The 13,494-nt window shown below is 36.3% G+C and overlaps 1 protein-coding gene across 4 annotated transcripts in view; it reads right to left on the reverse strand.

Annotated features, from left to right (window-relative positions):
* Positions 1 to 2,837: 2,837 nt before the first annotated feature.
* LOC121330172 (serine/threonine-protein phosphatase 2A 55 kDa regulatory subunit B gamma isoform-like) overlaps positions 2,838 to 13,494 on the reverse strand; it is a 100,522-nt gene continuing 89,865 nt past the window's right edge. For all 4 annotated transcript variants that reach the window (XM_041276504.1, XM_041276511.1, XM_041276527.1 and 1 more), the window contains 2 exons: positions 11,002 to 11,093; positions 2,838 to 5,544 (listed from right to left, as the gene is read on the reverse strand). In XM_041276504.1, the coding sequence (XP_041132438.1) occupies positions 5,253 to 5,544; positions 11,002 to 11,093 (384 nt within the window). In that variant the 3' untranslated portion in view covers positions 2,838 to 5,252. The remainder of the gene's footprint in view (positions 5,545 to 11,001; positions 11,094 to 13,494) is intronic.

The following is a 13,494-nucleotide window of genomic DNA, read 5'->3' on the forward strand; positions in this document are numbered from 1 at the left end:
AGGCAGAAGGAGCTACCTATTCATCACTCAGCTTTTATATGTTAATCTCTGCCGTCATATGGAGTCTTAGAGGCCGAGGACATTTACTCTGATCTGCAAGGACGGGCTTTCAGAACTAAATAACAAAAAAGTTAATTCAATTTTTATTTATTCATACATTTGTCTTCTCTACTTTCTCCACAGTAGGCTGAATTGAATCATCAAAGGTTTCTTGTTTGTGCAAAAATAAAGAAAACAAGTTTCCATTTAACTGTGATTTCTGGTACCTTTTCAGAAGATGTTTGCAATGGTATGAATCTTATGAAAACTCCACATAAACAGGATGTTTTTGGTCCTAACCTGACTGTGAACTTAGCCTTCACACTGGCTTCAGACTAAAGACTTCGGCCTTCAGTAATCCAGCCACAGCCTCAGGGTTTTGGCATCAGACAATAATACACACACACACACACACACGTATAGGATAAGAGCGTATACGACTGGGATACAGTATTTGTCAAATGGTTCACTTGACTCTTTTACTCTGTTTAAAGTTAAATGCTTTGACCACTGGCTCAGACAAGTCTCATGAGCAGATTTTTCATTTGGTCTCAATACCATCAAATGTTGTGAATGTTTAATTTTAAACAGGCTATTTAAAGTATGGTAACTGACTTAAAAGAACAGGGATACTCTGACAAAATGAGCTTAGGGAGTCGCTTATCTGCTGTTCTGTCTATTTTTTTTCTTCTTGTAAGTGCATTTCAGTCAAAAGAGCCAATGCACACTGAAGCGAAAAAAAGAAATAAATGCAGTATTGATTTAAATGCACAATGCAGCCAAAGCTTGTCTGTGAGCTGCAAACAAAAAGTGGAAGAATAACAATAGAACCATCGAGCATCTGTTTCATTCATAGTCATTATAGCTTCAAAGGTCACTGTTTGTTACTCAGGTCCAGTCTTTTTAGTGTTGTCATTGTATATAATGTTTATAGTTTAAAGAGTAGACATGCATGCTGTAGAATAACAACTTAAAATGTAATGTCCTAATAGGGCATGGGAGACAGCAGTCATTGTTCACACCACAGGGGGGCACTCTAAGCTTAATTGGTTAAATCACTGTCAATTTAAATGGATGTTGTGTTGTTTTTTCATTTTTATTTATAGATAAAACACAACGCAGGGGTGGAGGTTGGTGCTACGAACTAGAATGAATGATGCCTCCACTTTAATGCATTCCAAAAGCCAGTACCAACCTCGTATCTTTCATAATAAACATCAACAATGTTTAAAAAAAAATAATAATAAAAAAAAATCAGTGTGAAGTGGTGAAGACACTATGCTAACTATTATTTTCTTGGTTTTAGGAAATAATATATTTTAAAAAGCCGTACTGTAGATAGACTATGGTAGTTAATTAATTAACAACAGAGAATCAATATAATCAATAATTTTATCAATTATTTTCTTGTACTTAATTTGAAATGTATCCTCACCACTGTAACCCACTTACTGATCATGAGAACTAAAGAATCCCCAATGGCATATTCATACAAAAAGAGAATTGTAAAGGTTGGACTATAGATATTAATACGGTAGTATGACTAAAGAGAAGATGTTAGTTCTCTCCATGGTTAATCTAGATGTGTTTCAAAGGATGTCAGTAAGCCTCAAAAATATAATACCCTCAAAAATACCCGTGTGCCTTTTATCTTGGTCCACTCTTGAGAAAAATTGACACATGTACAGTAGTTCACTTTACACTGTACAGTATGAGACGTTTTCTTTTACAAATTATGAAACTACAGCACTGACAATATATTTTTGTTCATTCATTGTATTTTGACTAACAAAACCATTATAAATGATAGAGGTTGTAATTTTTTTCATATTGTATTTGCTGTAAGGTACACAGTTACAAAAACATACTAACCTTACTATTTAGAGACATGTATTCTTGGAGACATCTATGGGAACACTTAAAGCTAAACTTGCCACCTTATTTCAGATAAGAAACAGCTGCATCAAACATACACCTTGGAAATACAATGTACAGCTGTTGATAAATTCAAGAACTAAAGCCCATGAAAAATGAGCCAACTTTCAGACAACTGTTTCTGTCAACTGCTTATGCAACAGGCTTATTGTACCCAAGCTAATAAAATCAAGACAATAACCATTGTGACAATGTTACTTTAACTCTATAGCAAAGAAAAGAAAAGCTGCTTTGTGGTTTCACTGACTTTATATATGTTTTATATTATTTATTCTACTATTGTGTAGGACACTAGCATGTGTCACTGGTGAAACCTGGTGTCAGAGCATTACGATTCCTGGAGTGCTGACACTGCTGCCAGCATCTGTTATTGTTTAACTGCTTGACATAGCACATGCAGAATCACATTGCTAATGGCAGTACACCAGATATTTTATAGGGATACTCAACATCTTGTCAATTATGGTAGCGCTGTAGGACCACAGCAGAGCACAGAGTGGACAGGTGACTTTGTAAATCATCTGCTATGCTACACACGATCTACATTGTATGACGTTCCTGTGAATGCTGAGTTGTAACCTAAATATTCCTAGTTTGGGACCCTAGATCAACAGACGCAGCACAAACAGGAATGGACTGCCGTGCCTCTCACACTTTTCCGGGTCTGTACAAACTCCAGCTCACAGCTTAGTAATATGTCTGGAATTGTATTGTTAGTTGAACTCTACCTTTGCTAAGACAAATAAATGGGCTACACACCCCAAAAACTATAGGATGCAATTTTGTTGAAATCTTTATTTGAAAACTCATATTAACATATTTATAATCCTTTATTTTTTCAAATTTTGTACTAAAAATTACAAGAAACAAAAAGGAGGGGAAAAAAAATTCAATAACGAGAACTTAAAAGCAGGAAAAAGTTCCAAACACAAAATTGGTGGTTTCACAAGCTTTTATATGAAATAACAAAAGAAAAATCGATCCAAGACCCCTGTGAGAAGACAATTCATTCTCTCAATGACATTCGCCACATTGCTGCATACCACTCTCTTTGGACAATACCACATGGAATACAATTTGAAACATTCAATAAGGAGGTCATTGGTCATCAGTAAAAAGCAGAAGTACATTGCAATGTTACTTTGGGTAACCCTAAGGGCATTGATGATTACCATCGGCAGTATACCGGGGCTCTGAACTAAGTCATCTTAAGGGAGATCAGTTTTTTCAAAAAAAAAAAAAAAACATCTTATTAGGTTACTGAGAGAGTAAATAATATATACATATAAATAGTTCCATTCACCCATTTGTATTTTTTGTATTTATTTATTTTTTTGAGTACAGTGTTAATAATCATTTCTCATTCTCCTTTTTACTCATTAAAACATTTTTTAGGCATTACAAATGTACACAGTAATACTGAACAATGGTAAACATGCTTTTGTGCTTTGAAACACACAAAGTATATCATGGGTTAACGGTAGTGGGGCCGAGTGAGTACTCTGCAAGCCATTGTGCAACACGTACTTATGATTCAAAGAAAGGCAGCCAAAAGTCTAAAAACAGATGTACCATGCAGTCTCGTATTGCAAAGTGGACGGCTATGTGTCTCTATGTTTCAACCTTTAAAAAATATAGCCAGTGATCTTATTTAAAAGCTTTTGTGATGGCTGCATGTTAAAAGAGTGCAATATTGTACTGTTTTGAAGTGTCATTACTTCCTGCTTAAAAACTTAATTTAGCATATATTTACAAAAAAAAAAAAAAGGGGGTTTTTACTAAGACATACATTCAGGTTTGTAACTTAATCCGTACAGTCACCTACGCGAATATGTGTTCCTCCTGCATTAAGACTTCCCACAATCCTCTTCCTGTAAGATTCTGCAGACACTTGAATGTCATGACATTGAAATGATATCATAAAAAAGCCCCCATGGTACTTATCCTAAAGATCTTGGAACAGATTTCAAGTACCAAATGAAACCTCAAACAGTTTTAGTACATTTTTTGAGCAAGTTTCAGTTTTATGAAACAGATGGTACGGTATACCATAATAGAAGCTGGAATATGCAAGTTCAAAAATAACATGCTGAGATTGGGACTTTTGTTCATTTCTCTTGCAGCTGTTGAGCACTGGCATACAAAAACAGAATTCTAAAGATTGAGCTACAAATATGAATACAGCAGTATTACTAAAGATAGGATGTAAGTTCTCTCCATGGTTAATGTTGATGTGCTTCGAAGGGTATCAGTAGGCCTCAAAAAAAAGTGACTGGAATATCCCTCAGTGTGCCTTTTCTCTTGCTCCACTCACCAAAATCCAGTTTATTTCAAAAAGTAACAGTACAAACAGGGCCATATTTAATCATATTTTACACCAGATTAGACAGAACCTTCTTCAGTCAACATCATATAAAGTATATAATACACAGGTAAATGAACAGCAAAATAGTGAATTTATGGTTTGTCGTGTGTGTCCCCTCCCATTTCAAAACATCAATAAGTGCAGATTGTGTTGCATACATACTGTACATTAGGATGCAGAGACAACTTTACAAAACTGCATGAAGGAGCAATTGTGGTCGATACAACTATTTTGAAATGAAGGTCATATGCTTTTCTGATTCGCAGTTCAAATATTCATAGTACTTGAACCTGAAATTGCTTTGTTTATGACTGTGTACTATGTACAGTACCTTGAAGAGATTTTCATATTACATTTCTGTTTCTCATACCTTCTCATGTTTTTGTTAAATTTTGTTTCATTGTTTACAGTACAGAATATTGTACTATGATATGAATAGAACAGCAAGAGTCAGTGTTCTAATAGGAGTAATTCATTCACACCAGGGTAATTGCCCTAGACAAGTTTATTTGATGCAAAGTGTTATAAAATATGGGCCCTTGCTATATGATAGAAAAATACACAAAGAACTTACACTTAAACAATAAAAACAAAGGGGAAAAAAAGAGCTGTGACTAGGACTTTAACACAATAACCACAAACATGAAAAATATGCATTAATTTGTATTATTATTAGCTGTATTTCTGTTTTAGGCAAAAGGTCAGCACAACCCTGGTGGCTTAAAGAAGCCCATAACTATCAATAGTAATACACCCTAGTGATGAACCACAACCCACAACTCCAGCACAACGAATACACCCTCGAGGAAAGTTATCAGCAGGTACAGTACTTGAAAAACTTGAGCATGACAGAATAGAGAGAGATAAATAAAGGGGGGGAGAGATTCTGTATATGACCCACTCATTCAGATACCTAGTGCGTCTCCGAGTTGACTTTATCCTGAAATATGTACAGATTGTTTGTCGCTGCAATGGCAATTATGTTCTCTGCCGGGTGCCACGCTGTATGCAAGATCTTCTTGGAAAAGTCTAAGCTGTCCACGTTAATATCGTCCTTCCTGCGCTTTCCTCCAGTGCAGACGCGCCGGGGCTTCAGCACAGCTCTGGGCTTGCTGCTCTCTCGGGAGGCCTCCAGGGTCACATCCCGCTTCGTGTTGCGGTCAAACATTCTGAAGAAGTTGTTGTAAGCACCCGTCATAATTACACTGCAGGTAGGGGAATAAAAGCAAGTGAACAGGTTTTTAAAAAATGCAGAATAAGTTCAAGTCTCCAAAGACTAATTCAGACATTGAGCCCAAACATAAGACTGATGGATTTGTTCCGAGTGCCCTTGTAGTGTGTGTTGGGACAGTGAAGCATAGTTCAAATGAATGTCCTGTCAGGCCAAGGTAATTCCAGTCTCAGAGTGTCATTCCATTCCATTAGGTATAAATAGTTAATTAGCTTCAAGTTACATTTTCATCTAGTGAACCCCTAGGCTGTATTGCCAGCAATGTAAAACAAAGCCTGATTTACAGTAGCTGTTCAACGGATGTTGTCGGCAATTACTGACATAAAAAAATAGACTTTCATTGATCTAGCTATGGCTGACAACTATAATTGAAGAGCGGCTTCTTAAGTTGGGATTGCTACTCGCATAAGAGACGTAAAAATATATTTGACAGAATGCTGACAGAGACAGAGGACTTCAAAATACTACAGTACAGACATTACTTATATAGCTTCACACACTATACAGTAGCTAGAAATCACTACTCAATCTTTCCACGTCTGAATGCATTTGTGTCTAATAATATTTATTTGATGTTACCAGCTAATAATCTAGAAAACTGAATTCCAACTACACAGCCTGCAAAGCTGATTCAAAAGGTCTTGTTTGTTATTAACTTAAAAAAAAAAAAACACCATGAGAAGCATTTTAAGTTATGGAATTTGTTATCTCCCCTGCCCAACTCACCAATGTGCCAGCATCTTTAGCCCAAGCTTTTATTGTCATAGATACTGCATTAATTTCCTCTGTGGAGCACTGCTCTGGGATCTCACTTGCTTAATCCTGGCAAATATTAACAGATTACAGAAGTCCAGTGCAGCCCTTTGGGGGACTAATTTAGGCTGCTGAGAGTGATCTTAATGATTTATGCTCTCTATGAACATTAAGGACCATTGAGAAATGAATAAAGATTTAAACTAGAGCCTGCTCAGACAGGTTTATGAGAAGTAATTATTTTTAATAAACCGTGTCATTTCACGTATCCACTATTTATCAATGCATTTAGCTCCAGGTCACAGTATGCACGCTAATTTATCGTAGTACATTTAAACTAACTGCAGGTCGAACACAAACACTAATTAGTAACAGCATATCTCTTTCACCAATGGAATGAACTAGGCCTTGGCTATTACAGAAGGGTTGTTCGTGATTTTTATCAATGGTCAGGCTTTACACATTAAGGAAAGAAGAACGACTCCACAATGTCAGAAAATCCCTTTTTAATCAAACAACTCTACAGTTCATTATTATTCAATAACACAGGCTGCATTTAGATAGCAGGAGATTTTAGAAATTATGAAAAGTAACTGAATCATTTTGATAGCACTTCTAGAATTGTTAAAATGACTAGGGTCTACAAGAGTCCAAATATGAATATAGTATTTTATTGCTATCCAAACCTATTGTGCATGGCTGGATTGTTGTTTTTTTAACTGAAGGGTGTTTTCATTCTTATCCCCTGGGTTATAAGGAGAGCAATAGTTCTGAAGCGTCCCTCTGTCACTAATGAACGTGTATTCCAATGAGTAAACTTGCAGCCGTGACTGCAGCAGCTTACAAGAGCAAGGTGAGCAGGTTTTCACATTTTTTTTGTTTTGCCATGTAAAATTTTGCATCTTCAGCACATCATGATTTACCAATAGGTCCTAAACATAATGCACACTTACGTGTTTGTTACTGGATTATAAATATGCCAGATGCCAGCTTTTTTAATATTGTTGCAGATGTGTCATTTTCCAAATGTTTTTCTTTTTTTCTTCACACTTTTGGAAAGCCTTGTCAATATACTCAATACACAACTGTGCTTTGTAATTACCTAAATGTTGCACTGGAGCTATAGGTTTCGTTACCAGGTTTCATACTGTATCCAGTTCTAACGCACTTGACAAAGCACTGACAAGTCACAAACAAGGGCTACCAGGCTAATCTTAGGACTTAATGGCATGAGCTATGTGGACAGCTTTAAAGACTTGTATCTCTTCAGCCTAAAAACGAGGAAGAGAGGATGTCATTGAAGTTTGTAAAATCCTAAATGATGTTGTTTTTAGACAGTTCTAAACGCACTGAATCGCGTACCAAGTGTAGTACAGTAGTAACATATAAAATACTTCCATCATTAAAAACACAATTCTGCCCTATTGAATTTGATCCCCTTAGTTGGGGGGAAAAAAGAACATGCCCTGATGGGCCGATTAGCCTCTTCACATTCTCAATTACTCCTATTTTTCCATTAAAAAGAAGCAGTACTGTAGAAAGTTATTTAATAAAGGCTGTGCCTTTTGGAAATGCTCAGAAAGCTATCAAATGACTAGGGGCCAAGATACATAAATACAACTATACTGCTCTCTGGAGGGCACACGTTAGGAGTGGACTTGAATCAGGATTGGTTACATGTACAAATAGATTACCCAGACCTAAATCTCGGCTATGCAATTCAGATACTCTCAATAACTTGCTTGTCCTTATATTAATATCAATATTTATACTTGTACAAGTGTGTATATACACTATATGAGTACATATGGCCACCCAAGGCAGCACAGTTTGAACTCAGAATAAAATTAGAATTGCATCACAAGTAGTTTAGATGATAGTGGTCACATATTAACTTTCAAATTAAATGTTTAATTTCGACTTGGACAAACACTGACTGAATCATACCAGTCTAGCTGGTGGTAACCATGACTCAGAAATACCAAAGGTAATGAAAAAGACTCAGTCCACTCCAGTTTACCATCTACAGCACTACCTTCTGCTAAAACAACGTAAATATCTTTTGGGACTAGAGAGTGAATTGTATTGCATTGTTGCCTACAGAAAAACAACTGTACAACAAACACAACCCTATTCTGTGTGCAGATTATAAATCTACCCAAAGTACACTGTGACATGAAGCGTTCCTTCTCAGATTGGGTTGATCCTATCTTGATTAGTGTGTCTTGGCAGCAAATCACACTCCAGTTTGACAGTGGATATATTTATTTAATAAGGAGCCTCTCTCACAGCTGTCTGTACTAAGAGCACAGCAGGGTCATGCTGAAAACTAGTTTCTGCATATCTTTTCCAAAGGTAATCTCAACCCCATGCCTTCCCAGCTTTTCCAATCCATTTTGAAATACTCTTTATATTTTTGAAATTGCTATTCATTTCAAATGCAACCGTGCGTGGGTTATGCTGCATATTTGAACCTGTAATGCTCAAGTTTACAATAGATACACTTTACAATATTAGATAGGGTAATATGTTCCACGTAAGCTTCTATAGGCTGATCCAGGTTCATTATGCATGTCGTTTTTGTAAAAATAAAGTCACACATTGTTTAACTCTTTGAACACTGCAGTGCCATAAATAAACCATACGTATTGTAGTTTACCAAGACAGTGTTTACATATATACCCTTTTTTAAATTATTTTTATAATCATTAAAAATAAAATGTATCAAGCAGCGCACACATTCAGTGACAGAGTACAGAAGAAGCTGCTTTATATCATGATGGCCGTGCAGGCACAATTCGTGATATAAAGCGGGTCATGATTTAAACTGAGTTTTACATTTGCCTATGACAGCATATTACGAGTGAGAGAAAACAAGGAAAGAAAAACTAAAAGATGAATTAAAGAGCAGTGTTTTAATACCGTACATTTGTATATTGTTTTTTACATTTAAACATGCATATAGTTTACTATAGGACAAATACATTTTGTATCATTAACTGGAACGAAACATTTTGTGTCATTATCTAAAAAAGGCACACATTGTCGACTGATGAGAGCTATGAATTAGGCGTTGCACTTTTTTTTGTGTGCATTTGTACAAGGCTATGTTAAAGAAAAAAAATGTTGGGGACTGTTTTTTAATTGAACTGTATCCTGTTAAGACCGCCCCCGCAGCATCTGACAGGCTGCACTAAATGTCAGTTTATCAGCCTAAATGATTACTGATTTTTAGTTGCGTTGGAAATTAATTACATCCTGTGGATACTCAGTGAAGCCAGGCCATGCAGCATTTGACAGGCTGCACAAAACATGACAATAACTGGGTTTGTGAGATGGTATTAAGAGTGGTAATTTCTCAAAGAACCTTTGGTGCACCGCAAGTGGTTTTTGAAAAATCGTGAAAATAAACGGGATATGATATTAAGTGAGCTGATATAAAATGGGTTCATCTGTATATCACCCTTTAAAGTTTTAAAGTTAATAATTCTTTTTAGTGCTCTTCTGTTTTTTGAGGTTTTCTAAACAGTAAAAAAAAAAAAAAAAAAAAATAGTAATGCTTCAATGTATATACCTACTTCACTTTCTGAAAGAATTACATTCTGTTTATGGTAGTGTGTCTTGCAGATGCAAAATAATCAAGTAAGTAGTCATTACTGCTTTGCTTCACATGGGAAATAACATGAATGCATCTATACCCTACAAAGATTACAAATTGAAAAAACGTATATCCTCCTGAACGACACACACTACCAAATCTCAATAGCCTTGTCACATACACTGCAGCACTGGTGTTTTATGGAGATATGTCATGATTTATGATTAGATTTGTTCTCTAGATGGTGACCGAAAACATTGTGCTATTGCAGGCAGAGCTGTAGCAGAAAACCCCCTGGCCTTCACATCATTCTCAAAGCACTCGACACATCTGCTGTGCCATTATGGCAAGAATCACTCTGTGCTACAAAGTGGAATCACAGTAACTGGATGCTAGAATCTGTGGGTTTAAAGGGACATATGTTGTTTAGTATTGTTTAGCAGTGAAGAATGGTGAACAATAATGTTTCCTGCATTCTTCTCACTTAGCCAGGGTTGTGAAAAGGGCTGCTTCACAGCTGCTAAAATGCTATAAAAAGGGTGCACGTTTATTCATACCATTCTTATAATTACAGTTTGCACAAGTTGGCACAGAATTTGATCCCACTTCAGAGAGAGACCATTACGAGACAGAGAAAGAGGGAAATGTTCAGTATTGAGTAGGGTTCTTTCTATGGAGGAAAGGGGGTGTATTAATATGCTGTAATCTCAGCATCTTCAAAACTACATATGTTCAAGATATTGGACTGTACATGAAAATTATTTGCAACTAACTGTACATAAAATGTCCTACTCTTTTATACAAAATTCAATTTTTTTGTATTTTCCCTCCCCAAACAGTAGCAATATTATTATTTCCCAGTATTTGTTTTTAGAGTTATCAAAAAACAATAGATTAATGTCCTTATAAGAATCAAAATGTACAATTCTCTGCAGCAGGCATTAACTTGGTCTGTTTAACTTTGTCAGTCACCCAGAAGAAGTTTTTGCTAATGTCACAGTGTGAACTGATGTGTCAATTAAGTGTACAATGCCATGCAACTGATCAACTACTATTCTTTTTAATGACCATTTTACTTACCTATCTGTACCATTCCAAGCACATTCAAACTTGTCAAAGATGCAGTCATTCTCATACAGGGAACAAAGCTTGCTCTGGAGGTAATCGTGAACCTAGAAAAGATTCATGTCTTCATGTTAGAATGCTTTACAGGTTGTTACACAGGTTTTTTTTTTTTTTTTTTAATTTAGGTATCGTCAATTTTTTATCCCGGTTTTTCACCCCAATTTTGTATGACCAATTATTATCTGTATCCTTGGATCACCACTCGCATAATTTCCCTAATGACAGACTGACATACACATGTGTAGTGGTAGGGGAGACCTTTGCATCTCTTAAAAGCATTAAGAACACAATCCAGCCATGCCCTGTAACCTTCAAGCAACAAAGGCCTTTTTTTATTTGTGCAGAACAGAAGGCTGTCCCCATTGCTGAAAACAGCTGACTTGCAGCTGCCTGTGCACCAACATGCACTCAGCAATGCAAATATAGAGAGAGAGAGAGAGAGACCGCATCAACCTCAATAAGACTTTGACAGGCAATCGCCAAACTGATTAATAACAACATGTGTATAATGATTCACAGCATTTTATTAATACTAGCTGTAATGCTGATAAGTTTTTGTTTCAGAAATCTTTATTTGCTCTATTAATGTCCCAATAGTACAGGTATTGATTTAAATGTTAAAATATCTGGTATGTCTGGATGGTTTAAAGATTTATTTGCAATTGTTGAGTTAGATTAGTATGTACAGCATGAGCCCTAAATATGTACTGCATTATTTATTTAACAGTAAAAAAAGACCACAGTAGAAATGATGCTAAATCACATCCAACTATAGCACCAACGCCATGGAAAAAATGGTTAAAGCAAGTGGTATAACTCTGAGGAATATGCCAAAATCCAAGTACAGTAACCAACAGCACAGTTATAGAGTGGTGAACGGACCGAGACTGAAAGCTGGTACTTTTGTTTTCTGTTCATGACCTTCACTTTTTGGGTCCAGAATTGACGAGTGGGTGCTGGTAAGTGCTGAGCGTCTGTGTTAGAACATATTTTTCAGTTTAATGGAATTCCGAGAGGCACTCGGGTATATTTTACCGTAACAATATTGAGAATAAAGCTAGGTAAAAACTACATCTGGTACGGCGGATGTCATGAACTGGGTTTCTCTGTGGTATGTCTTGGAACACATGTGCTTTGACAGGATTAGTCCTCATCAGTTTCAGCATGGTAGATTCTACTAGTTTACCATTTGACCACCTCCATTAATGACCTATCATAAAGGCAAAGACATCATAAAACTATCACAATGTAATGTCATTGTCCAAACATGTGGTGTTTCATAAAGCTGGGTAGTGGGCACCACACTCGTACCCCCCTGTCTACTAGTTTACCTCTCTCAAGTTGTGTTGTGGTATTTTAAGGTGGAGGAATGTGCACTGGGGGACTAAGTTGAGACCACCAAATTAATTTAACTAGTGAACCAAGAGAGATTTGAATGCAATGGAAAAACTGGACACAAAGGATTACAAAGTTGGAGTGACTGAGTAGTAATGACAGAACCCACACTTTTGTCACAATAACTTTTGCATCCTCAGTCTCAACAGCGAACATCAAGCTGCTGTTTATCTGAAAACATGTAAGAATATTTTACATCAATACAAAATGAACAGTAGAAAACTCGCAGCGATTCCCTGCTGCCTAGAAAATCAGTCTCTCTTGTGCTCCTCTGCTGCAATGCAGTTCTGCTCAGTCTGCATGGAAGGGTGTTTTTCAACACTGAAGCTAAAAATAACACATTGTGATTAACCACATTCTGGTTGATGCTCATTGTGTGCCCTCAGCATAATGCATTGTATACTGATACACACATACATGTAGCAAGTTCACTTTATACATTACGATCGGTCTTATACACAAAAAAAAACAAAAACAGTGAATTAATTAGGACCCCAATACTATTTACTGTACAAATGGCCTAACCTTGAATTAATCAAGTTGGTGAATTCAATGTAGTTAAACCCTACTGTTTAATAAACATGTTGGTAACCCTGAACAGAAAATTTTCCCCTTCAAATATATGGACATGATTTTAGCAAACTGTGAAGTGGTATCCTAAAATGTATTGACGCTACGTGGCAAAGTCTACAGGGTGTTCAAACTGTGGGACATAGGACACTTAGTGTAATCATTGAGACCTTTTCTTAGGAAACACAAGCAATTTGTGGATACGTATGCACCTGCCAATCCACTGTCAACTTTCTGACACCTCCCAAAGACTTAAATCGGAGATGGGCAGCTTTTAGATCACACAAAATGTTTCCGAAATATTGTTTGTAAAAAAATAACTAGCTGGCTACATTTATATATTATACACGCACATATACACAGTGCCTATAGAAAGTCTTTCAAATGTTCCTTTTGTAGCCTTATAGACTGGAATTAAAATGCATTAAATATCTACACATCCTACCCCACAACTTCCAAGTGAAAAATATATTCTAGAAATTT

The sequence above is a fragment of the Polyodon spathula genome, chromosome 2, assembly GCF_017654505.1.
Source record: "Polyodon spathula isolate WHYD16114869_AA chromosome 2, ASM1765450v1, whole genome shotgun sequence".
Classification (NCBI taxonomy): Eukaryota; Metazoa; Chordata; class Actinopteri; order Acipenseriformes; family Polyodontidae; genus Polyodon; species Polyodon spathula.